The following is a 27,814-nucleotide window of genomic DNA, read 5'->3' as shown; positions in this document are numbered from 1 at the left end:
CTTGGTAAATGAACGACGTGTCACAGACCAACGATTTTTAACTCTTTTGCGATCATTTAAGGTCACTCATAGCTGTTACGTGCTGCGATGTCGCTAACGGCACCGGATGTGCGTCACAAACACCGTGACCCCGACGATATATCGGTAGCGATGTCGCAGCGTTTAAAAGCACCCTTTAGTCTTTAGACCTGTAACACCAAGTGATCATAGCACAGTGTACTATAGCTGTCACGTTCCCACCCCTAAAGACACCAATCCTGTTATTTTCTTGTAATGTGTGCAATGCCTCTTGTATATATTGTGTCATTTAATTTGTATTGCCTTGTGATGTAGTGGGATAAGTGTTAGTAATGATGTGTAGAGTATAAGGTGTAATGTATAGTAAGTAATGTATGTGGTAATGTATGGCATAGCAGTTGTGTAGGAAGTTGTGAGACTGTAGGGTCAGCAATAGATAAGCGTTGGGACCAGCCCATCATGGGAGTGGTTAAGTGAAAGGGAACATGATGGTTCATTCGGGAGAATTAGGTGAAGACTTAGTGAGCAAAAATCATGGACGTATATGCAGTCAGTCATGAAGGTAACATATAGTGGGTGGTGTGTGGCAACAAAAGAGAAGAAAGACCAAATGCAAGATCGCATGAACCTCGAGTGTTGGCAGATATGGAGTGTGGACAACGTTGAAATGAGAGACTGATCCTTGAACGGAGAGACCCCCGACAATAGGAGCCAGAGGACAAAACTTCAGAAACCATCAAGGAACCATGTTAATTTCAACTGTTGTGTGAACAGTGGATCACCCAAGTGGTTTCCCTAAAGACGCCCAGGAGCACTAATCTTTACTCTGGTTATGATGGGACCCTTAAAGAGACTGGACATGGGACTGCAGGAAGGGAAAATTACAGTCACAAACTGTGCTGGAACGATGGGCTGGATTGTGCTGGAACTCACAGGACCAGTAAGATCAGGAGCAACTCAATGGGAACTTAGACTGTCCGAACATGCCTTGTAAAACAATAACGTGCTGGAAGATATGTGCCCGGTATCTGGAGTGTGAAGTAGTTGCAAAGAATGAAATGTCGAGTAAAGTGTTGTTTGAAAAGAACTGGTGGTCTTCTTGTGGGTACGAGTGGTCATCCTGGTCCTGGCCTGCACAGGTTCATAGCCCGCACGACAAAAGCGTACACACCCTGCCAGGACTGTGTATTTCATGTAACGTGTTGGGACATCCAGAGTCATTCCCTCGCCCACGACTCCCGCCCTGCACCTCTCTACAGCAGCATAGAAGACACACATTAATACACATTTTTCGCAGTTTGACTGTACGCTAAGGATTGAGAATGATATAATGAAATCCTACAGAATAAAAAAAAAAAAAAAAAAAAGAAATCTGAAAAATTAAAATTCAGCCCAAAGCATTTTTTGTTCAATTTATTCACAAATAATTACAATATAACAACAAATTTAATTTAAATATTCACTTTTTTTTTCTTTTTCTCAAATTAAACGGAAACAATCTCAGCTATGAAGCCACAAGAAGTCAGTTGTTGTGTTTGTTTTTTTTTCCCTTCGGTGATTTTAGCATTATATCGTCGCTCTTGAAGGAACCGGCACAAACGCGGCGGTGACTGATCATCACGTGATTGACCCCATAGCGGAAACACTCACACCAACATCCATTCAGTTATCACTTTCATACGCAAAACAAAAGTGTAAAAATAACACTCTATACAGAACATCAGGTAAGTAAAATATACATTAAAAAAAAAAAAATTAAGATCCCCTCCCCCTCCCCCCACCTCTCCATATCTGCTCCAGAAATACACAGTGAAATAAACAGACTTTCAGTTGTTTTAAGGCACTGGTATATATCGGCAGCAGTTATTGCCACAGGGCTGAAAAAAGTACTAGGCCTCTTGAACCAAGAGGGCTAGCGAGGAAAAAGTCTTCTTGTTGTCCATAACAACCAATTAGTGACCGCCATTTTCCAGTGCAGTTTAATTAAAGCCAACTCTGGTTGCTAGGAGCAACAAGACCTCTAGCAGTCCTGATACATGAGGCCTGTTGAAATGGATGGTCTCCAATCTGAAGCTCTATAGGTGTTGTGAGACTACAACTCCCAGTTGAGGCTTAACAATGTAGTCTCAAGTGCAGGTTTCGGTCTATTCGGTCATCTTCATCTCCAGGCAACTCCGCAGATAGGGTGTCGATGCCAATCTGAGGTGAAGGGCACCTGGGAGTGATAAGCAGTAGGGGTGCGTTTACACTACGCATTTATAACATATTTCCCGATCAGTGGTTGCTTAATAGCCTGTTTACACTGGCCCACCCCGCTTCAGGTGTGCACTGAACAAAAACTGTAATAGATCATTAAGAGCGCATAAGCTGCCATTGTTCCTGTAACTGAGCTTTGTGCGCCGACGTAGCTGAACCGCGACTGTGCGCCAATGTAGCTGAACCGCAACTGTGCGCCAACGTAGCTGAACCGCGGCTGTGCGCCAACGTAGCTGAACCGCGGCTGTGCGCCGACGTAGCTGAACCGCGGCTGTGCGCCGACGTAGCTGAACCGCGGCTGTGCGCCGACATAGCTGAACCGCGGCTGTGCGCCGACATAGCTGAACCGCGGCTGTGCGCCGACATAGCTGAACCGCGGCTGTGCGCCGACATAGCTGAACCGCGGCTGTGCGCCGACATAGCTGAACCGCGACTGTGCGCCGACATAGCTGAACCGCGACTGTGCGCCGACATAGCTGAACCGCGACTGTGCGCCGACATAGCTGAACCGCGACTGTGCGCCGACATAGCTGAACCGCGACTGTGCGCCGACATAGCTGAACCGCGACTGTGCGCCGACATAGCTGAACCGCGACTGTGCGCCGACATAGCTGAACCGCGACTGTGCGCCGACATAGCTGAACCGCGACTGTGCGCCGACATAGCTGAACCGCGACTGTGCGCCGACATAGCTGAACCGCGACTGTGCGCCGACATAGCTGAACCGCGACTGTGCGCCGACATAGCTGAACCGCGACTGTGCGCCGACATAGCTGAACCGCGACTGTGCGCCGACATAGCTGAACCGCGACTGTGCGCCGACATAGCTGAACCGCGACTGTGCGCCGACATAGCTGAACCGCGACTGTGCGCCGACATAGCTGAACCGCGACTGTGCGCCGACATAGCTGAACCGCGACTGTGCGCCGACATAGCTGAACCGCGACTGTGCGCCGACATAGCTGAACCGCGACTGTGCGCCGACATAGCTGAGCTTTGTGTACACTGTGTGGGCAACATGATGGTTAGTGGGTTATGGGCGCATCATACTGTGTGTTGGAGCTGTGAAAACAAAAATACTGTGTGGAGGGGGGCTGTGAGGGCATCATACTATGTGGGGGTCACTGTGGGGGCCATGAAGATGGTACCATACTGTGTGGGAACAATGTTAGGCCTCAATAAAGGACTGAGTATATGTAGTTTGTGTTCCTCATTCTTATCTTTCAAAGTTGGGAGAGGTTTGGAATAACTAAAATGTGTAGCCTTTGTTTGCTACCGTTATGTAATAAAATTATTTATAAAATTAAAAAGAAAAGGGTTTTCTTTGATTTTTTTTATTCTGGGGACTTTATTTGTATTTTTTGCAGAGGATTTATTTTATTTTATTTTTTTTTTAATTTGCCCCACCCCCCGAACATAAAATATCTTTGGGAACATTTATTTTCTTTTATTCTTGCTTTTTCCCCACTGTAATTATCGTGGCATCCATAGGAGTTTTTGTTGTGTTTTTTATTTAATCATTAGAATGGGTGAAAAACGCTGAGATAATTGACATGCTGCACAAATGAAACTGCATTAAGGCTCTGTGCGCACGTAGCGTTCTGTCCCTGCAGAAATTTCGGCAGCGATTTGAACAGCACACGTGCACTTCAAATCGCTGCAGAAAGAGTCCGTAGTGAAAAGCCGATTTCATGCGCTCGGAATACAGCCCCTCCCATAGACAGAGCGGGGGCTGCATCCAAAGCGCATGAAAGAAGTGACATGTTGCTTTTTAGAACGCAGCGATTTGGCAGCATGCAAATCGCTGCGTTCTAATACGCAACGTGCGCACGGATAATGCACAATCTTCATAGATTGTGCTGGGGACGCAGGACGCATGCAGTTACGCTGCGGTGCAGAACGCAGCGTAACTGCATACAATACGCACACGTGGGCACAGAGCCTAAATCTGCAAGAAAAAAACATGTGTGTCTGAGATTTCAGATACCTCATTCACTTTGCTGGGGCAGTAAAATCCTGCATTTTCCAAGGCAAACATGCGAAGTACAAACATACTGGGGGGGGGGGGGGGCAGCACCCTGCTGTGCCAGGTGTCACTGATCTGGGTCTGTTAAGATCCTGCACCTCTGCTATGCTGTCAGAGACCTGGTGATCATGTGATCGCCAGGTCCTACAAATGCATCAGTAACGTTGATGCTTCTGTTTGCTGCATAGTGCTTACTGAGCGCTATGTAGCCTGAATGGACAAGACAGAAACGGTAATAAAACACTTCTGTCTTCTCCCTAGGGTCTACGGCTATGTCTGACAGCTGAGGACAGGACTTGCTGTTGCTAGATTGCAGGAGCTTTAACCCTGTAATGTAAATTTACAACAGAGTGGGGTTAAAGTCCAGGACAAGTCCCGTAAATTTACAGAGCTTGGTCATTATGTAGAAAATTTTGGGTCCTGGTCTGTGTTGTGGATTTTTATGGTGCATTGCATCGCATTTCAGGGGGCACATGGGACATTAAACCTCCGGACGACACACGTGGCGGAACGCGACGCCTCCGGACGACACACGTGGCGGAACGCGACGCCTCCGGACGACACACGTGGCGGAACGCGACGCCTCCGGACGACACACGTGGCGGAACGCGACGCCTCCGGACGACACACGTGGCGGAACGCGACGCCGCCGGAGGACACATGTGGCGGAACGCGACGCCTCCGGGGGACACATGTGGCGGAACGCGACGCCTCCGGAGGACACATGTGACGGAACGCGACGCCTCCGGAGACACGTGGTACTGTAAATCTCTGGGGGCACATATGACGGCACAGTAAGTTTCTGGGAGCACATTATGTTTCTTGGATACACAAGTATGATAATGATCAATTGTCAGACCATGCTGGGAGTTTTACTTTTACAACAACTGGAGAGCCACAGGATGGAGAGCACTGCATTAAACTATCCACTCACATAGTACCAATAGAAGCAGCCATTTTGCCAATATGAAAAATTGAGTCTATCAATACACTAGGATACTAGTGACATCATTGTGACCTGAGCAAAAAATGGCCGTTTGTGATGAATCTTCAAATGGACTGTGCAAATAAAGCATTGAACTGCACGTGGTTGTGTTATGTAACGCCACGTTCACCTGTAATTGATAAATTTGACCTTGAAATGACCTTTAACCCCCACTTTCCCTTAAAATAATTTCCGAAATGATGCTTTCGACCCATAATGGTGCAGGTGTCAGCAGTGTGACAATTCTCCTCTTTAGTCACTATACTGGATGGTACATGAAGGCAGGAAGGGGATTCCAGCTCCGGATGCTGCAGAACGTGGACCTCACCACTGACTGTAGGGGGAAGAATTTGCCTAAAATAGAAAAAAAAATTCAGTCTTGCTTCAGAATTGCGAGACACTTTATGATGCAACTCAGGATCAGTAAAGTAATGTATGTTCACAGTGACTGCACCAGCAGAATAGCGAGTGCAGCTCTGGAGTATAATACAGGATGTAACTCAGGATCAGTACAGGACAAGTAATGTATGTACACAGTGACTGCACCAACAGAACAGCAGAACAGCTCTGGAGTATAATACAGGATGTAACTCAGGATCAGTACAGGATAAATAATGTAATGTATGTACAGTGACTGCACCAGCAGAATAGTGAGTACAGCTCTGGAGTATAATACAGGATGTAACTCAGGATCAGTACAGGATAAATAATGTAATGTATGTACAGTGACTGCACCAGCAGAATAGTGAGTACAGCTCTGGAGTATAATACAGGATGTAACTCAGGATCAGTACAGGATAAATAATGTAATGTATGTACAGTGACTGCACCAGCAGAATAGTGAGTACAGCTCTGGAGTATAATACAGGATGTAACTCAGGATCAGTACAGGATAAATAATGTAATGTATGTACAGTGACTGCACCAGCAGAATAGTGAGTACAGCTCTGGAGTATAATACAGGATGTAACTCAGGATCAGTACAGGATAAATAATGTAATGTATGTACAGTGACTCCACCAACAGAACAGCAGAACAGCTCTGGAGTATAATACAAGGTGTAAATCAGGATCAGTATAGGATCAGTAATGTAATGTATGTACACAGTGACTCCACCAGCAGAATAGTGAGTGCAGCTCTGGAGTATAATACAAGGTGTAAATCAGGATCAGTATAGGATCAGTAATGTAATGTATGTACACAGTGACTGCACCAGCAGAATAGTGAGTGCAGCTCTGCAGTATAATACAGGATGTAACTGAGGATCAGTACAGGACAAGTAATGAAATGTGTGTACACAGTGACTGCACCAGCAGAATAGTGAGTGCAGCTCTGCAGTATAATACAGGATGTAACTCAGGATCAGTACAGGACAAGTAATGTAATGTATGTACACAGTGAATCCACCAACAGAACAGCGAGTGCAGCTCTGGAGTATAATACAAGGTGTAAATCAGGATCAGTACAGGATAAGTAATGTATGTACACAGTGAATCCACCAACAGAACAGCAGAACAGCTCTGGAGTATAATACAAGGTGTAAATCAGGATCAGTACAGGATAAGTAATGTAATGTATGTACACAGTGACTCCACCAGCAGAATAGTGAGTGCAGCTCTGGGGTATAATACAGGATGTAACTCAGGATCAGTACAGGACAAGTAATGTAATGTATGTACACAGTGATTGCACCAGCAGAATAGTGAGTGCAGCTCTGGAGTATAATACAGGATGTAACTCAGGATCAGTACAGGACAAGTAATGTAATGTATGTACACAGTGACTGCACCAGCAGAATAGTGAGTGCAGCTCTGGAGTATAATACAGAATGTATCTCATCTCAGGATTGGTAGGACATAAGTAATGCATGTACAGATCACTGGAATGGATAGTTACCTGTCCGTTATTTGTGGTGGGCCGGTTCTGTGCAGCAAATGCGTCCTCGGCTCTCAGTGTGGAGTTTCCACTGGCCGCAGGATGAGTGTTGGCAGTAGCTCTGGGAATGATTACATCATATGGAAGTTCTGTCTGTGGCAAAAAAGAAAGGAGATGTAAAGCACAAGTTGTCTGGCAGAAGCTTATCAGTTAATTAATAGAAAAATGGCATTTAACTGGCCCCATGCCATAGCCTGACCATATAGAGAGCCAATGCACCTCCTGGCCCCTATTAACATTTTCGGCTTGTGAGATTTGGACAGAGCTTGCCCAGTTCAGAAAAATTGAGGCTGAAAATCAGTATTCTAACATAAAATTTGGGAAATGCTGAAAAAAAACCCAAAACTGGAGACATTGCATACTATGCTACTTTTTAAAGGTAGTGATTTCCCCCTTTACTGGATGTATATAGCCAAGTACTACGTGCATGCAGAGGTCTGCTATGGGCATGGTTTACGGGATGAAGGCAGCGCACACAACCGCTGCTTCTATACCACTTTCTTGGAAACTAGCCAACAAGAAGTCCGGAACGACTCGGGTTACAGCCCCTTTAAATTGCATGGTATGACTTTAAGAAGCAGTGTCTGTTTTGGATGAGTACCCGGGATACTATGAATAGCTCCAGTGTAGCTGCTATCTGGGTGAAGGAGCCCCTGGGCAGCCGCAGGCTCGCACTTGGCACTTACCGTATTTTTATTCATTAGTGCCATCTCCGTGGGCTGGTATACGCTGCTCCTGATCTGTCCATTGTACCCACTGTATGGAGACACGGGCCGCTTGGCTGGGAATAGAAAAACACAGATAGGAGTTCAGGCTTGCTAGAAAACTGAGTGCATTAGAGCTATATACTAGGAGAGACGCAAAAATGTACAATTTACTATATCTGCTGCTGTACATGTGCCCCTATGACAACACTTCCTGACTCTGTACTGTGGCAGCTCTACAGTTTCATGACAGTACGCAGTATTTTTTTTTTTAGGACTGGTAAATTAAAGGAAAAATAAAATATCTGGTTGCCAAGAGTGGCCAACATCCCACTGGGCTGCCAGGACACTAGGGTACTAAAATTTGGCTTTATATAGATCTTCGGTCTAATGTAACACAAAACTGACAGTATTCTAGGGTAAAAAGTGTTGTCACGGGGACGCAGGCACAAAAGAATACAAAAAGATTGACAGTGACGTGTAAGGGATTAAACAGCAGCGATCAGAAGAATCAGGTGACAAGTGTGTAGCATAGCCGGCATCCGCCAGGTATGGAATGGTCTCCCCTCCTGAGCCCATTCCATACACAAGCACATCACATGTCAGGAAGGGTTTGTCCTAACCTTGCACAGGATAGATGGCAACTTGCTGATCTCTGAGGGTTCTACCACTGGGGGCCCCACCGATCCTGAAAATGGGGCTCTGAGGTGCCCCCTCTGGATGGACAGTTGGCCACTCACGTGACCATGCATTGCCTAGAATACTGCTAAGCAACCTATTTGTCCCTAGGGGGCTCCTTACGTCAACAGGGTGATACAGGGGTTTTAAAAGGGTGGTTCACCCACATTTTTTATTGTCTAGATCGATATTATATTGAGAAAATGTTTCTCTCAAATAGCTTATGTTGGCAATACTTCCTGTGAGAGGCGCTATTGCAGACCGCTGTTCCCCGCTCCGTGAGCCTCGGGCTCCGTGACCTTGGGGATCCGGTGACGTCACGTCAAGTTCCGGACACGTCACATCCCTGCGGCCGGCCTCAGTCTTCCTGACTCACTGAGCTGTAGGCGGTGTTTCACCACTTGTCACAGCTCAGCGTGTCTCCTGCTTGCAGCGCTCTGCCGTGAGGGAGGAGGGAGCTGATGGGCTATGACGAGCGGTGAAACACTGCCCACAGCCCATCACTCACGGACACTGCGGCCGTGGTGTCAGGAACTTGATGTGACGTCACCGGATGCCCGAGGTCACGGAGCGGGGAACAAGCGGTCTGCAATAGCGCCTCTCACAGGCAGTATTGCCAACTTAAGGTATTTGAGAGAAACATTGTTTCTCAATATAATATCGATCTAGACAATAAAAAATACGGGTGAACCACCCCTTTAAGACTGCAAAGCTGTAGAGGCCCTTAAAGGTCTTGGTGTTGGAAGCAATTAAATAAATGGGATTGTCTGGTGAAAACAAGTCAACTTAAATAGGTGATAACTTACCGATCGGTGGGGTCTTAATGGAAAAACAAGGAATTTATATCCAGTTACAAAATGGTTGGATGTCTGAAAGCTGCCCTATTCATTCTCTAAGGAGCGAATGTAAAAAACATCGCTCGGCAGCCCCATAAGAAATAAATAGAGTGGCAGTCCAGCATGCTCACTCCCACTCCATTCCAATAAGGATAAAAGAGCCCCACTCTGCGGAACCCCAGAAACAACAAGTTATCACCTATTCTGTGGAAAAATGATTACTTGTTTTCAATGGACAACCCCTTTAAAAGGTTCTTTACATCTATAGAGTGGTAAATGTTTTTTTAAGCCTACAAGATGGTGGAGGCTTTCTAGGCCTACGAGATGGTTTCCCTCCCATTCCATGTGGGTGCCCAGCAAAAAAATGTTATGGGATGTAACTCGGACATATGAGAAGATATAGATAACCTTTAGCTCCCACAGACTTAGGAGTGGTGGAATTAAAACCTCTCCACCCCACCTGACCACTGATGTGGGGCTGTCATCTATACTACTGGAATTTAACCATAGGTGCTCACCAGCTTGTGGCTCGTCCATAGAGAATGCTTTATTTTCCACATACATGCTCTGGGAGGTTTGTTCTTTGAGAATAGTTTCGTAACCAACCCCTCTTGAAGGGTAAAGGTCTTCTTCAAAGGTCTGCTCTAGACTTGGCTTGGTTAATTGTGAAATCTCAGGGATGATATAGAGGAACACAAAGGCCCAGGCGTTTGATACCAGAGCAATGGCCAATGTTGGGTCATCCCAATATTTCGGCTTTCCAACACGAGAATTTCCGTAGACATACATGACAATCCACACAATCCAAATGCAAGCAGATAGGAAAAGTGTTATTATAATGAAGACCGCATGCTTCTTCCAGTGACCATATCGTCCACACAAAGCTGGCCAGGCGGTAAAAAATCCAGCAATAATGAGGAACATGACGTAGATCAACGCCATGACAAAGTCCTGGTTTTCTATGGCGCATGGGTTTTGCACAGTACTGTTTGTCCGTACGATGGTGATAATCAGCCACTCCGTGTTGATAATCACTTCTACCAGCCAGAGGGCAACGGCTATGCCAAAAATCCACCAACCATTTGGCCCGGTGTTTTTCCTTACCAAGTAGTTGAGATTCCCCGCATGGACCCATAAACAGGAGAAGCAGATAGCAAAGAAGAGTCCAAAGAGGAACCTCCGAGATGCACAAGTGGAGAAATCTTTCTGGACCACCATGTCAAACACAAGACAAAAAAGTCCAATAGTGCCAATAAGGAAAAATACTTGAGTTCCCACCATGCTCTTCTTCCTCTTGTCCTGAATGAAGGGGGTGCTGGCTACCAAGACGATGGTAAGGATGAAGGAAGACACAATGCCCGCACTGGTTATGGCTTGTAGGACAATACCCCACGCTGCTGACAGGTCACATAAGTTATAGTAGATCCAGTTCAATCCATCTCCACAGCCCGTAGGCACGGTTTGAGCCTTGGCCATATTAGAGAAAATGGACAAAAGCCACGTAGATGCCAAGATGCTTCGGAAACTGTCAAGAAAGGCCATTTTCTAAAAAGAAATAAAAAAGTTAAAAAGAAGAAATATGTCGCAATATACCATCATGAACATTTCATTAGAAAATATTTCAAAAACACCACCACATCTGACTCCAGGTTGTGTCTTGTATTGCAGTTTAGCTCAATGCATTTCAATGGAGCTGAAGTGCAGTACCAGATACAACCTATGGTCAGGTGTGGCGCTATTTCTGCAATAAGACAGCCATACTTTTCTATTTAATTAGAAATCGGGGCTTTATCTTTAAAGATCACGACTAGGAAATGTCAGAAATTGCAATTCTGTGAGGTTACCCTCTAGTAGTCTAATGATAACCTGAAGGGGCACTTTTAGTATTATCCAACCTGATCCTTTCAAAAATACCCACTTTGAGGCACATTAACATAAGCTACTTTTGACACCTACACAATTTTATGGGGTTGCATCACATCTGCAGAGCCTTGTGCAACTTAGAGCATAATGCTGGGCCTTGTAGTCCGTCACTAGACGACAACAATAAGTTTCAGTGGAACTGACAGGAACAGATGACTTATGTTTCCATCAAGATAACAGACTGTTCACACAACATCCACCAGTATCACACGCTGATGATTGTAAACATATTGTTCCCCATCTGGCAGTCACACTTCGCTCATGTAAAAAGTAACCCTTTAAATCTCTAGAGCTTTTCAATGGTTGTCGTCCGGGTGTGACAAGGCTTCTCGTGGCCGACACTGTAACACATGACTGCACATTACTGAGGTTGGTCAACAAATCTGTAACTAAGAACATACACAATAACGAAGTTAGTAAAGAGCTTAACGTACACACAAAGCATGGAAATCAATGGGTTAAATATAGCCAACAGTGCTCCAAAATGTTGACCAGTCCTTTTGCTGACACGGGGGTCTCATAAGGACATTTTACAAAAGATTTGCCTAAAGTGGACAATTCCTTTAAGTCAGGCTAGTAACATCGGTGGGGCTGCGACAACCATTTGGCTAGTTTGATTGCTACTTGAAAGTTCCGCCTTTAGGGGAGGTAGTTGGTAGGCCCGAAGTGAGTGGTAAATAAATGAGCACCTAAAACTCATGTAGGGATGGGAAACCCACTTAGTTGAGACCATTTTGCACATTACTTGTCACTAGGATTTCTGTTGGTCTAGGTGGGGATTCCTTGACCATCAAGTTTCTCACACTCCTGCAACCTGACAAAATCTATAAATCTGAGTAATGGGGGAGTCTTTGCCATTATGTTTGGGCCTACTGCCTCAGAGTTGGGAAAATAGTCATCCCAGAGGTCAACGAAGTGGACCCATCTCCACCTTCTAAATCTCCAATCATCATTGTAAGCCCCACATAAGACCGAAGGTAAAATGGCCAACCTGATTAGGACCACCTTCTTTTGGGAGGGGGTTTTCAGAAACTTTACCCCCTTTTGACCCTAGGATTTGCCAAGACCGTTTCCAAAAATTTAGGTCAACCCCTGAAATTGTGGGACTGGGGGCAACCCAGAATTTTGATATATGCCGAGGCAGTTGCCAAAGCTCAGACTGATCGGAATAAATTTCGTCAAATGGATTGACTTGTTTCTAATTATTTGGTGCCCCTTCCTCTTCTGCCCTGGTACCGAATTCCATCCATATTTTGAGTATTTTCTTAGTAACTTCTCTTATAGCCTCCTATACAATCACTAATACAATAATTCTGGGAATATTGTGGATAGAGTTGCAAAAGTGTTTTCCTGAATATTTCAGGAAACAGCAAAAGGGGTCATGTAATGCAAGCAGTCGCTTGTGGTATGTGCAAGGAAACACCACTCAGGAGAAAGGGAAGAGAGAAGACGTAACAGCTTCCCGGAATATAGAAGGATGGGAAAACTCAAGGCATTGTCACCTTCAAAATATTGTGTGCATTAGAATGCAGGAAAATCACTTTGTTCTGTGTCAGCCGTAAACACACTCAGACAATTAACCACACCCCCAAGATGACATCACACACCTCCAACAATGATGTCATCTACTGCTCATCTCCAGATCAGTGATGTCTTAAAATATATCAAACTAAAAAGGTCTGCGCAAAGGCTGGAAGAACCACTAGAAGTTTTTCAAACTAGTCTATAAAAAACATGGAGGTCCAGGTGGTCACCAAGGTACATAGTGCCATGATGCTTAGGAATCTACCCATCTAGCTCTGAGTTTACAGGTGTCATTTATTAAAGAATTCAATTAATATGCTACTAATTGCTAGTTACATTTTTTTTAGTGGCGTTCCCCTTTAAGTCCCGCCCCACATTTCTATTTTTCTAATCTAGTTTAAAAACGCCCAATCAAATTGAATAGAATGAAAACGCAACAATAAAACACTGGCAAAAGTCAGGCAGATGACTCCTGGTAGAGTCTTACATTGGGGCAAAATTTAAAGGAAAAGTGTCCCTGGAGAACCCATTATATATCCGTCGTTCAGGTAGCTAGGCGAGCGTATAATGATTGGGCATTTGTCATAGTCGTGTTTATTGCAAGCTGTTACCTAGGAGAAAGATTTTATCACAGGCGATGCTTTTAGATTACAGCTCCACCTGCCTTGTATTCACACCTGCCTTAATTGGGTCACGTCCAACAGAATTATGCAGCCCCTGGCACAGATGCCATTCTGCTCTTGCCCTGCCCTCTGACCATGTGTGCAAAGGCCAAAATAGGAGGCAATAACAATTTATTTTATATATATATATATATATATATATATATATATATATATATATATATATATATATATATATAAATATATAAACACACACACACTATAGATATATATATACACTTATCAGTGTGTGTGTGTGTGTGTGTGTGTGTGTGTGTGTGTGTGTGTGTGTGTGTGTGTGTGTGTGTGTGTGTGTGTGTGTGTGTGTGTGTGTGTCTATATAGAGATATAATATATTATTAGTGGTTTTATTTAGTCATAAAATTTACATTTCTCCGCCTGGTATATATGCCACTGTTCCGATTCCGGCGTTGCTTGTCTTTTCTTCCTGCGCCCCTCTGTTCCCTTTATATAAATCTATTCTTATAGTGAGCGTGGTCATCAGTTGTTTATTTGAATTTTCTTGAGGACCACACCCAGTTGGCTTTAAAAAACTAGATATACATTACATACAGAGAAGAAGGGGCTATATCTCCAGAATGGAGAGTCACAATATGATACCAAAAACAACGACGGATTCAGTGGAACAGTGGAATTTTCTCCAGGTTAAAAAAAAAATACATTTATGGCCAGTGATAGGTCCTCTTTAAAGGGGAAATGCTGCTTTAAAAAGGGAGGGGGGCAACTTTATAGTCTAAAAGATAGAGTCTACGTTTTCATACCTGTATCTGCTCCTTTGTCAGTGAACACCTCTTCCCCAACCTCCGAAACAAACTAAGGTTGTTCTGATTAATTTTTATAAAAAGTGACTGAAGTAAAAACTTTGTGATCATTGAATCTGTTCTGATGGATTATGAGATTGTAATTGGAAAATGTAAAGTGCAGTTGATACCCTGTGGGCAAAGTGATTGAATTACAGCACTTTTGCCCAGTACATACCAGCTGCCATTTCACCAAACAACTGGTTTTAGCTCGCACTCAGTGGTTGCCTGTTGCTTCCTGCTTGATTTGGCCCATAAAATCAGTACTAATATATATATGCAATGCAGTATTGAGATTACTTTGAGGCTGCACTACTGAGACATGGTTAGAAGTAGATCATGTGGATGGTGAATCCATGAAAAGTCAAGAATTTTGGTATATACATGTTAGCCTAAGTTCACACTTCCGTTGTTTTAAATTTATCAGGTCCGTCGATCTCACCTGATGCAACAGAAGTGTTATTTCACAGTATTCTGTTCACAATCCTGTGAAAAAACTGATCCGTTGCGTCAGTTTCATCCGTTTTTTTTTTACGGATCCGTCGTGATCCGTTTGTGTTCGGGACAGCCCAATGGGTGTGCCAAACATGCTGGGCATGCTCAGTAGAGCATGACTGAATCTAGCACTGGATTCCGTCGTGTGACGGATTACGGCGGAATCCAGCACCATAGACATACATTATAGGTCTTGACGGATTGCGACGGACACCTGCGGAGTGCATTTTTTTGCAGCTCCAAAAAAACGTTACATTGAGTGTTGCTCCCGCCTGACGGTTAGTCAGTAAACGACTGATCTGTCACACGGCGGATGCAACGCAAGGCCATCAGTCATAATCCGTCGATAATAGAAGCCTATGGGGAAAAAAAACGGATTCCTGCTAAATATTTTCCAGGATACCGTAATTCCTCAAGCAGACGGATTGTAACTGATGCAAAACAACGGAAGTGCGAACTTAGCCCTATTCAGGACAGATTAGATGTAGATATTGATTGAGATGGTAATTCCATGAGAAGTCTAGATAACTTGGCTAACAACCTTTATAACAGTTCTAATGTCAGCTATTCTAATTACCACCTAAGCTTTTTTACAATATAAGTTTGTGGCTTTCTTCAAGCCTGGCAGGATGTAGATATTGATAGAGATGGTGAATTTTTAGAAGGCTAGAGAAAATGAGTTAACAACCTCCACAGTCCTTATAACGGCTGCTAAACTGATTGACACCCAACTTTCCAATTAATGTATGACACTATTCATGCCAGTTAGGATGTAGATATTAATGGAGTTGTTGAATCCTTGAGAGTGTAGAATTTCATGGTAACAACCACTATATGGGTTTTAAATACAACTATTGTCACCCAGCTTTCCTACAAACAGATCAATATTCCCACATATACTCATTTGTGGCAACATTCAAGCCTGGTAGGATGTAGATATTGATGAAGATGGTTAATCTTTGAGAAGTCTGGAGAAAATGAATTCACTTCCTCAAGAGTTGTAAATACTGATTGACACCCAACTATCCTATCAATGTTCACGTATATGTGACACTATTCAAGCTAAGTAATATGTAGGTGTTGATGCAGATGGTGAGACATGTAAATAATTGATGTAACATGCACTACAACTACTGTGATAGTAACTTTACTAATTTGCACCCAGGCTTCTCAGAAACAGATCAATGTTTTTACATCAACAATGTATATAGGGACTTTGAAAGAAAGGAAGGGTGTAGATTTTGATGTAGATGGTGAATCCTTGAAAGTCCAGAAAAATGGGGGTAACAACCACTACAAGAGCTGTAATAGTAATTTTAATAATTTGAACCCAGGCTTCCAAGAAAGAGATACATTTTTTGCACATATCACATTAGACTATGAAAGACTGGGAGGATGTAGATATTGATGTAGATGGTGAAGCCTTAAAAATCTGTGTAACAACTTCTAATACAGTATCAGTTATACCGATTGGTACCAGCTTTTGTAGAAACAGATTAATGTTAACAAACATACACAAGTATGTGGCACCAGGAATTATATAGATATTGATGTAGATGGTGATTCCTTGCAAAGTCTGGAAAAAATCAGCATAAATGCCACCAGCTATACGGAGTGGCACCAAACTTTCAAGCCAGATAGGATGCAGACAATGACCTTTAGAGGAAGCCATAAAAGATCAGCGGCTCAGGCTGGAACTGGCCGTAACTGAGCGTGTTCGGTGGGAAACGCAAACAGGTTTAATTTGCTGACAACCAGTAATTAGTACTGGCACAAGCCATAGAAACCAGGAAGGATGTGAGGGGGAAAAGTAAAGTGCCTGCTGCCATTGTTTATCTATATAATTAGTGCACAAAGGAAAATTTACACACAATTGTGAGGATGAAACTGCTCTGGTCATAGCCTTTTATCCTTATTAAATCCACCAGGGGTCCAATTTACACTAATTAGTGGTTCCTTATTTTAATCAACACTCCATGTAATGAAGAAGAAGAGTCCCCAGATACATCAGATCATCAGTGGATCCAGGGGACCATGACAGGATCCGGGCGGCACGGTGGCTCAGTGGTTAGCACTGCAGTCTTGCAGCGCTGGGGTCCTGGGTTTGAATCCAACCAAGGACACTATCTGCAAGGAGTTTGTATGTTCTTCCCGTGTTTGCGTGGGTTTCCTCCCACACTCCAAAGACATACAAATAGGGAATTTAGATTGTGAGCCCCAATGGGGACAGTGTTCCTGATGTATGTAAAGCGCTGCGGAATATGTTAGCGCTATATAAAAATAAAAATTTATTTATTTAATATCCATGGGCCTTGGGCAAACATCATCCACCATCTAAGGGCCTATACCACCCTCCTCAAAATCTGTCGCAGAGGCTACAAGTCTCCCTTACTGAAAAACCTGAGAGAATGGGATAACATAGGTATCAGACTAGAAATGTTTTGTTTTTGTGTTCTGAAACCAAGGAAACACATTAGTCTGCACAGGAGCTGTGTAAGAAAAACGGTAGTTGATTTGTAAGCAGTTTTTGTGTTGGAGCAAGAAAAAAAATAAAGATGGCGCAGATGGAACTACCTGTAAATACCAATTTCGTAGCAAAATAATATTCCTTTACTCCATCGGCGTAGGATTACATTTTAGGATGGTAGAAACTTTCTAAATCTGATCTGATAATCCAGAATGTTTGATAGACCAGCAAGGTCCCATAAAGCTGGATGACAACCATTTTTTATTAATCATACCCACTTATGAGGTCACCCAAGCACAACCCAACCTGTAAATGATCAGCTGGTGCCCAGGGCCATGTTCAGACTAGTAGGACGCACAGGTTGACAAAGGGCAGCCTGTTGACTATAAACAACGCAACCAAAAACACCACCGAGGATCAAGTAAACTTAGAGGTCACCAAAGTTTTTATTTTACGGTACTTTTTATAGACTCCCCAAATTGAAAAGGGCCCCCTTTATCAAGAAGGAAAGCTGGCATCTAAAAACAGACATGAGAGAAATCATTATATATATATATATATATATATATATATATATATATATATATATATATATATATATATATATATATATATATATATAGTGATAACACGCTCCGGGATCGCCTTTGCTGGGTTCAAAGGGCACGTATTCACCTCAGGCAGACAGCCGTATTCAAGGTGTAACTGACACTTGGTCAGGTTTATTGCAGTGAAGCATAAACAAAAGAAAAAACACCAACAAAATAAATCCTTGCCTGTCCGGCGCTAACTATACACGGTGATATCCTGACTACAAACTGAAGGGCATCTCCCTTCCAGCTAAACCATACAGACATCAAGCACTGCTCCCACTCACAAGTGTCTCCTACACAGACATGCTTAGGCCGGTTTCACACATCCGGCTTTTCGCCGGTTTGCCGGATCCGGCGCTCTCCCATACAGTGACTACAGTACAGTGACAGCGCAACAAGCGCCGGTCACATGCTGTCATGTGACCGGCGCATGTGACCCGGAAGTTACAGCGCTGTCACTGTACTGTATGTATGGGAGAGCGCCGGATCCGGCAAACCGGCGAAAAGCCGGATGTGTGAAACCGGCCTTACTGTGTTGCCCAGATGGAGACCCTCCCCCAACTTCCCCGATTCCCTTTTACATCAGTCCTTCACATCCCATTAATCCATTAGTAGCCAGGTGATCTTGACCAGGCTAAGTCACATAGGACCGCTACCGGGGTGAGATATACCTGCCCTCATCCACTAATCCGACATGAGTCTCACAATATGTATGTAATATATATATATATATATATATATATATATATATATATATATATATATATATATATATAAATTATTAAAAGAAACATCCAACAAGTAAAGCAAAAAAAAATTTGGTATCGCTGAGTGCGTCACTCTCCGAACAAGTAAAATGTTATCATTTTTATCCCATATAGTGAAAAAGATTAAAATAGCAGAAACGTTGTTTTATGGTAACTTTACCTCCAAAAAGAGATCAAAAAGTCGTATGGACCCCATAGTGGTGATGATAAAATATACAGCCCATGCCACAAAAAAAATAAGCACCGGAAAGCAAAAGCAAAGTTATAGCTGTTGGAAACCAGGAGAAAAATGGAAACGAAAGAAGGGCCCACTTTGATGGTCACCCAAAGGGTCTGCATATAAAATGAGTCGGGCCTGTTTCTATGTGTATCAGAGTGGGCACCGCTGCCTGCCCTCCTCCCTTGTGTAGGTCCTGCCTCGCTCCACATTCGGGCTGCATACGTATTCCACCTCTCTGGAAAATTCTCCACTGGTAGCGGACCTCGCTTGCTTGTATATGGGTCTGCTGGGAATATGGGATGTGTACTAAACACTATAGCTCTGTGCTTCCCAGGGCATTATATTTACATAATGAACCTGCCTGCTTAACCCCTTACAGTCCACACATCTGACTATACTGCCTGATTATCCCCCATATATGAATATACTGCCTGCTTAACCCCTTACAGTCCACACATCTGACTATACGCTTATCCCCCCTATATGAATATACTGCCGGCTTAACCCTTTCCCCTCCACAGATCTGACTATATTGCCTGCTTATTCCCCATATAAGATGCCTGTTTAACCCTTTCCAAACCCCACATCTGACTATACTGCCTGCTTCTCCCCATATATGAATATACTGCCTGCTTAACCCTTTCTTCACCACACACACACATACCGCCTGCCCTCCAAGTACACCTCTATTGCCCGCTTTACCCCTTCTCTACGACCACTGCCCAAATTCATTGGCTAACATAAAATGTATTTTTAACTCTATCGTTTGCTAAGAACAAAAATAAATAACTACTGTACATCTAAGCTTTCCCTGTTTCACTCAATGGGGGTCTTGAGTCAAAACACAATGTTACGGTAAGGTGACAAAAAAAAAAAATAAGCATTAGTACAATAAAAATGTTTTCTGCACCTTTGTAATATACCACCTGTGATGCTCGGTTATCAACGGCAAGAGCTCTGCTGGCTGTCAGTGAATGGGAACTTTCCTGTTTACACCTTGTGGCATCACATGAGGGAGATTTGTGCTATAGATAAGAGGATTGCGGACACAAAGTAACAACTGTAGAAAACACTAGAAGGTCTGTTCCTGTTTTTAATGATTTTCTAACACGCCGTAAACAAGCAGAGGTCTTGAAAACAACGAATAGTTGTATAAGGCTACTTTCACACATCCGGATTTTTGCTCTGCGGCACAATACGGCGTTCTGCAGAAAAACCGCAACCGGCTTTTGTAACGCCGGTGGCGTTTTTTTTTTGCATAGACTTACATTAGTGCCGTATTGTGCCGCAGGGGCTTGCGTTCGGTTCGGTTTTTGCCGCATGCGGCAGATTTAGCCGATGCCGCGGCCGGATCGAACGTTCCCTGCAACGTTTTTTGCTCCGGCAAAAAAACTCCGCATCGCGCCGCATCCGGCCGCTGCGGCGCATTTTTCAATGCATACCTATGGAGGCCGGAGGCGGCGCGATGTGGAAAAAAACGCATCCGCTCGCCGCATGCGGTTTTTTCCACTGCGCATGCTCAGTAGCATGCCGCAACTGGAAAAAAACGGACGGGCCGCATGTAAAAACTTATGCAAAGGATGCGGTGTTTTCGCCGCATCCGTTGCATAGTTTTCACAGCCGGGTTGAGCCGCAGTGCTCAAACCGGATGTGTGAAAGTAGCCCAGATCCAGCTCCTTTAAATCCCTTCCCTTTAAGGCTGCGTTCCCATCCGTTTTTTTTGTTTTGTTTGCCGCTATCAAGGCAAAAAAAAAGTTTTGCTGCATTTTTTTTTTTTTTAAATCTTTCGGCCTTTGGTAAAGGTGAAACGGAAATATATAAAGTTTATATAACAGATTAAAGGACCTTATATAGATCGCGCAAAAAGTCATACCTTTACTGCCAAAAATACCCCCCACCTAAAAAAAAAGAAAAAAAGCACAGTGTCGGCAACAAACTACCAAAAATAATTAACCAGTTCCTGACCAATTGCATGGATAATTAACCCGTTCCTTACCAATGCATACTTTCCACTCCTCTATAGAGATCCTGGGTTACGGAAGCGTGAGCAAAAACCAGGTATGATTTACCCATTGCTTCCCACATATTGCAACTGGTTGAGACTCGCATAGTATAGTCATTGTTTGACAAAAATGCATGTCTAACCTATTCTCCATAGTGCTCCAGCAAGCAGAGTTACAATGCACAACATACAAAAAAAAAAGTTACTTTATGCAGCCCATTGTAATCCATGGGAGAGTTGTAATGAATGGCTGCAGGGCACACAGTGCTCTTACCTGTCACTTTTGGGGGAGATCTCCTGCAGGTGTGGAGCACAAGGAGGACTTTATTCCAGAGTTGGAGGAGGAGAGCTGTCCTCTGCTGGGCACACAGGGCTTGTGCTGCCTGCAGCTGCAGGACTGCTGTCTAATCCTGGTTCCTCTCACTTCACTCCTCCTTCTGAGGTTGCACAAGCTTCCTGACATCAGAGTGACATCATGATGACTCCCCTCAGGACCTTCCAGGTACACAGCCACTCCTTCCTCCCTGACATTAACCCCACATAGTAAAAGGCCAGCAGCATACACCCAGGACAAGTTTCAGAAGCTTATTAACCCTTTGCACTAACTTTTCTTCTAGAGATTGTCTAGGTTAGCTGCCCACTTATTAGAATTTTGGGGGCTGAGGAACACTGAATAAGTAGTCATTTATTTATAAATATAAATATATATATATATATATATATATATATATATGCGCACAAATGGGCAACGCCTTTAAATCCCTTGGTGACTGGTAATGAAATGGATAACGGAAGGCTATATTATGACTTGCGTCCAACCACTGGGATCCCACTAATTCCTACAAGTAAGTGGACCCAGAGCTATTGCAGTAACCACTCCCGACTGTGACCCCTCTGTTCTAGAGATAGATGGGGGTCCAAGATTTCCCCATGACAATCATGCTAGGTATGCCGACTAAATATTCTCAGGAAGGGGCCCCAGGAGTCAGCTCCTCATCAGTGAGCTCACAGCTCCATTATAGGGATAGGTGAGCGGTTTCTGGAAGGGGCATCAGAGCGTGGTCCCATTCTAAGGACAGGTAGAGGATCCCTACAGTGGGATCCCACACCACAGGGTGAATGACCCTATTCTAGGGATAGTTGGCTATCCCATAAGTCAGGACACTAGAGGGGATGTGCCCCCATTCTAGCCAGGGGTGGCAGTCCAAGCAGTCAGGACACCAGACCATCTATAAACCCTTGCTAGCAATGGGTTGTGGTCCCAGCAGTCAGTAAACCAGATTGTCCATTACCCCATTCTAGTTAGAGGTGGTGGTACTGTGACGCCCCTGAACTAGTCAGGGTGTCACAGGGTACTGTACCCTCTTTTATCTGCTGGTGCAGGTGTACCGCCCCGCGCTCGGCTGCAGCCGAGCCGCTCGTATCCGGGCTCGTTGGTTGGTGGCTCGAGCGCCTCCGGACCCGGGGTCACGTCGCTCTGAAAGGGTGCTGACACTACTTAGGGGGTGGTAGGTAGGTGTACGGCCGGAGCCGTGTTTGAGTTTGTGACGCCACCCACGGGATGTGGTGAAGGTGTAGACACGACCGCTGCGGTTACGGGGCACCCGGGGAGATGGTGATACAGCAAGATGTTAACCCCTCCGTGGGCAGGGATGATGGCCCCGGGACCCGTTGGGGAGAGTAGCTGGACGGTGCAGGGCGGCGTGCGGCCGGATGGCACTGTGGTACTCACTGTTGTTGACACACACAAGTCTCTGGTAAACAAAGTTGATGGTGGCCGGTGCCCGCAGCCGGCTGCGTCTGGTCCCCCACCCGGTTCGGTGGTCTTTGCCTTTCTCCTGCACCTTGTAGTGTATGTGTAGACTGCCTGCGCTTCAGCGACGGGAGTCCGCTCCCCGGCTGTGAATATGTCGGAGGAGCCCGTTTGCACGCAGACGCTGGCCCTTGGGATCTCTCTGCCTGTGCGGTTGCTTTCTATCCCCCTCGGTGGGCTGTTGTCTTCAGTCGGGACTTGGGTGGGAAAGGACCTATAGTCCAGACCACAATCAGTGAATTAACTCAGTCCAGTGGATTCTGGACCTCGTTTCAGGGTCTGAGTACTCCCCTGTGTGCTCCGGTTTCCAGTCGGTTCCCCGGGTCGGTACTGGCGGGCCACTACCCTGTCCCAGTCCACCACAGTTCCACCGAGGCGTCTTCCCGGCTCCTGCAGGCTAGGCCACCATCTGCCTCCTAGCCAAGGTGTGCGGGCTGCGACCCTCACACCTGTCAGTCTGACATAGGCCTGTCCTACAGGCCTGTCCTTCTCACTCCTCAACACTACAAACTGATCTGACTAAAAACTGAACTGAACTCCTGCCTCAGGCCCTCTGAACTCCTCGGTGGGCATGGCCAACTGCCTGGCTCCGCCCCCTGGTGTGTCCATTAAGCACTGAGGGAGGTGACTAGGGTTTATGGTTTGGCTGGTGTTACCTTGTGTGGGACTGGTGTTGTGCGGGGCGCTATCTGTGACTACCTGGCTAGTCCAGGGTGTCACACAGGGCTCAACCCCCCCCATGGTTCTGGGTTCCCAACCTATGGTACTACCTCCATCCGCATCCAAGTCCCAACCACACCTCACACCACACCCTGTCAGACACACCAGTGGGCTGCTGAGCCCTTGAGAGCACAGCTCCACTACCAACAAGTAGGGAGCGGGGCCCGGACAGCTTTACGCCAACGGGCCACCAGAACACTTCTAATTTTTACACGGAGACAGGTTCCTGACCACCCGGTAGTACTAAAGGGGACGGATACCCGGATGGGTTCCCCCAAGAGGGCAGAGGCACCCAGAGACTTGGTTTACCTTGTTGTCAGAGTCTGCTTTGCGGTCGCATCATCACCAACACTGCCTGAGTGAGTACATGGTCCTGCCCTGCTTCCAGCCAGCCCTGCACTCCCCTACACCAGCATTACCACCATTCAGAGTTCCGGGGTCTCCCCTACCTGTGGAGGGAACATCATCTGGCTGCCCCGCTCCATCTCCCCCGGGTACTCCCCTTACCGTGAACCACGGGTGGCATCACAAACTCTTATCCCATGTAAATACCCCCCTTTACATTCGAGTGGCCGCGAGCCCCTGGGTCCGGAGACCCTTGAGCCACAGCAGACCCCTCCGATCCGAGCAGTTCGACCGCTGCAGGGTCGGCACAGTACCAGTTGGAACAACAGAGGATTTGTGGCCGCTTTCCAGGGATACATGGAAGTCCCAGCAACCAGGACACTAGAGGGTATGTAGCCACATTCTTGGTATAGGTGGTGGTCTCTTCAGTTGAGACACTAGAGAGTCTATGACATTTATTTGTCCCAGCAGTCTGGACCTCATAGTAGTTTGAGGTGGAGGTACCAACCGTCGAGATACCAAAGTTTATGGCCCCTTTCTAGTGATGGGTTTGGATCCCAGAAGAAAGAAACCAGAAGATTTATGGGCCCACTCTAGAGAAAGGTGGATATATCCCTGCAGTGGAACCATAGAGGATTCATGGTTCTATTATAGGGATCAGTAAGGGTTGCAGTAGGTGCATCAGAGGATCAGTCGTCGCATTGTAAAGATAGGTGGCGTGCCAGCAGTCAGTGGTCACAGTCTCCATGGTCCTATTTACAGGATAGATTGGGTCCTAGCAGTCGAGACACCGGATAGTTCTTTGCTCCATTTTAGAGATATTTTAGGATTCCAGCAGTTGGGACAGTAGACCATGGCTCCATTCTAGGGAAAGGTAGAGGATCCCTACACTGTGACCCACACCACATGGTGAATAGCTCTATTCTAGGGATAGGTGAGGACCCCAGCAGTCGGGACACATGAGGGTTCATGGCCCCATTCTAAGCCTTCTATAATTTCTTTGAGTCAAGCTATTCCCTGGACTTGAGGGGCCGATAACAACCTGTTCTAGGGATTGTGAAGGTAATGTATCTGTACTTTGGAGGCGGGCAGTGGTAATACAATACATAGTAAATAGTGGCAAGGTCTAGGAACCAAATTTTCCATTGCAAATTTTTTTTATGACAACTTGTATGATAAGACACATAATATGGGGTTAATCACAGACACTGAGGCAAAGCAGCGGAGGCCAGACTTTGCATTTGGTATAGTTGATATAATGGAACCCGTTCATGATTTGGTTATAAAAGTGATTGTCCCAACCTCATAGATCTGATATAATTACATACCTGGGTGTATATATAACGAGGAAGCACTGATAATACAGAGATGAATGGCGCCACATACTACAGTGCCTTGCGAAAGTATTTGGCCCCCTTAAATTTTTCAACCTTTTCCCACATTTCAGGCTTCAAACATGAAGATAAAAATTTCAATGTTATGGTGAAGAAACAACAACAAGTGGGACACAATTGTGAAGTTGAACGATATGTATTGCTCATTTTAAACTTTTATAAAAAATAAATAACTGAAAATTGGGGCGGGCAATATTATTCATCCCCTTTACTTTCAGTGCAGCAAACTCACTCCAGAAGTTCATTGAGGATCTCTGAATGATCCAATGTTGTCCTAAATGACTGATGATGATAAATATAAGCGACCTGTGTGTAATCAAGTCTCCGTATAAATGCACCTGCTCTGTGATAGTCTCAGTGTTCTGTTTTAGGCTAGTTTCACACTTGCATTGGACGGCTTCCGTAGCATTGCGTTGTGTGACGGATGCAACGGATGCGTTGCGTATATTGTCACAACGGATGCTACAGATCGTACAAAACAACGGAAAGCTTTTATTTTTTTCTTCTTTACAGTTTTACTGGCAGCAGACTAATGTGAACGATCAGCTGATCGCTCTCAATAGCCGGCGGCCGGGCGCTCAGCTGAGTGCTCTCACATGCCAGCGGCCGGGCGCTCAGCTGAGCGCTCTCACATGCCGGTAGCTGGGCGCTCAGCTGAGCGCTCTCACATGCCGGCGGCCGGGCGATCAGCCGAGCGCTCTCACATGCCGGCGGCCGGGCGCTCAGCTGAGCGCTCTCACATGCCGGTAGCTGGGCACTCAGCTGATCGCTCTCAATAGCCGGCGGCCGGGCGCTCGGCTGAGTGCTCTCACATGCCGGTGGCCGGGCGCTCAGCCGAGCGCTCTCACATGCCGGCGGCCGGGCACTCAGCTGAACATTCGGCCACCGAGAGACAAAATAAAGTTTCTGTGATTTAAAAAAAAAAAAAAGCGCATGCGCAGTGAAAAATAAAAGTTTCCGTCGCTCAAAAAAAGTTACATGCAGCGTTCCTTCCGCCCGACGCAGCGTCAAAATAACGACGCTGCGTCGTCCAGCGGATGCAATGCTGACACTTGCGTTACAGTGCGTCATCCATACAAGTCTATGGAGAATAGCGCAGTGCGTTAACGGACTGCGCTATTCTCCATAGTGACGGACTCCGCTGAACGCAAGTGTGAAAGTACCCTAAAACACAGAGAGCATCATGAAGACCAAGGAACACAACAGGCAGCGTTAAATATCCCAAGAAGCACTGTGCAAGCGATCATATTGAAATGGAAGGAGTATCATACCACTGCAAATCTACCAAGACCCGGCCATCCATCCAAACTTTCATCTCAAACAAGGAGAAGACTCATCAGAGATGCAGCCAAGAGGCCCATGATCACTCTGGATGAACTGCAGAGATCTACAGCAGAGGTGGGAGAGTCTGTCCATAGGACAACAATCAGTCGTACACTGCACAAATCTGGCCTCTATGCAAGGAGAAAGCCATTTCTTAAAGATATCCATAAAAGTGTTGTTTAAAGTTTACCACAAGCCACCTGGGAGACACACCAAACATGTGGAAGAAGGTGCTCTGGTCAGATGAAACCAAAATCGAACGTTTTGTTCACAATGCCAAATGATATGTTTGGCGTAAAAGCAACACAGCTCATCACCCTGAACACATCATCCCCACTGTGAAACATGGTGGTGGCAGCATCATGGTTTGGGCCTGCTTTTCATCAGCAGGGACAGGGAAGATGGTTAAAATTGATGGGAAGATGGATGGAGCCAAATACAAGACCATTCTTGAAGAAAAGCTGTTGGAGTCTGCAAAAGACCTGAGACTGGGACGGAGATTTATCTTCCAACAAGACAATGATCCCAAACATAAAGCAAAATCTACAATGGAATGGTTCACAAATAAATGTATCCAGTTGTTAGAATGGCCAAGTCACAGTCCAGACCTGAATCCAATCGAGAATTTGTGGAAATATCTGAAAACTGCTGTTCACAAACCCTCTCCATCCAACCTCACTCAGCTCCAGCTGTTTGCAAGGGAAAAATGGGCAAGAATTTCAGTCTCTCGACGTGCAAAACTGATAGAGACATACCCCAAGCAACTTGCAGCTGTAATCGCAGCAAAAGGTGGCGATACAAAGTATTAACTTAAAGGGGATGAATAATATTGCACGCCCCAATTTTCAGTTATTTCTTAAAAAAGTTTAAAATAAATTTCGTTCAACTTCACAATTGTGTCCCACTTGTTGATTCTTCACCATTATATTAAAATTTTTATCTTTATGTTTGAAGCCTGAAATGTGCGAAAAGGTTGAAAAATTCAAGGGGGCTGAATACTTTCGCAAGGCACTGTATATGTTGTGTGCCATTTTTTAAGTCTTTTTTTTCATTTTTTTTTCTTTCTTTGTTGCTTATTCAGATGTTTTCAACAGGTATATGAAACTTGACTTTTACCAAATCTTGCATTTTGTTCAGTGCATCTTACTCCAGTCCCTGCCAGGAGTAAGATTTCAGAAGGTCTTCTCACTTTTTGCAACAAAAAATTTGTGAATATTGGTGCTAAAAAGTCGCAAAATCTGGTTAGAGACAAACAAAAAGAGCAGTTTTGATTTTGTGTCAAATTCATGAACCATGTGAGTATTGTT

General features: G+C 45.0%; 1 protein-coding gene across 1 annotated transcript; it reads right to left on the bottom strand.

Annotated features, from left to right (window-relative positions):
• Positions 1-1,416: 1,416 nt before the first annotated feature.
• Positions 1,417-21,305, bottom strand: GPRC5C (G protein-coupled receptor class C group 5 member C). The gene is made up of 5 exons (XM_075350688.1): positions 21,187-21,305; positions 9,957-10,983; positions 7,907-8,001; positions 7,182-7,313; positions 1,417-5,639 (listed from the first exon to the last, which is right to left on the bottom strand). The coding sequence occupies exons 2-5, from the start codon at positions 10,978-10,980 to the stop codon at positions 5,610-5,612; spliced, it is 1,281 nt and encodes a 426-aa protein (XP_075206803.1). The 5' UTR covers positions 10,981-10,983; positions 21,187-21,305; the 3' UTR covers positions 1,417-5,609.
• Positions 21,306-27,814: the final 6,509 nt, after the last annotated feature.

Source organism: Anomaloglossus baeobatrachus, chromosome 5, assembly GCF_048569485.1.
Source record: "Anomaloglossus baeobatrachus isolate aAnoBae1 chromosome 5, aAnoBae1.hap1, whole genome shotgun sequence".
NCBI classification, from domain to species: domain Eukaryota; kingdom Metazoa; phylum Chordata; class Amphibia; order Anura; family Aromobatidae; genus Anomaloglossus; species Anomaloglossus baeobatrachus.
Note: the sequence above shows the minus strand (reverse complement) of the source record. Positions and strands in the feature narration are given on the sequence as shown.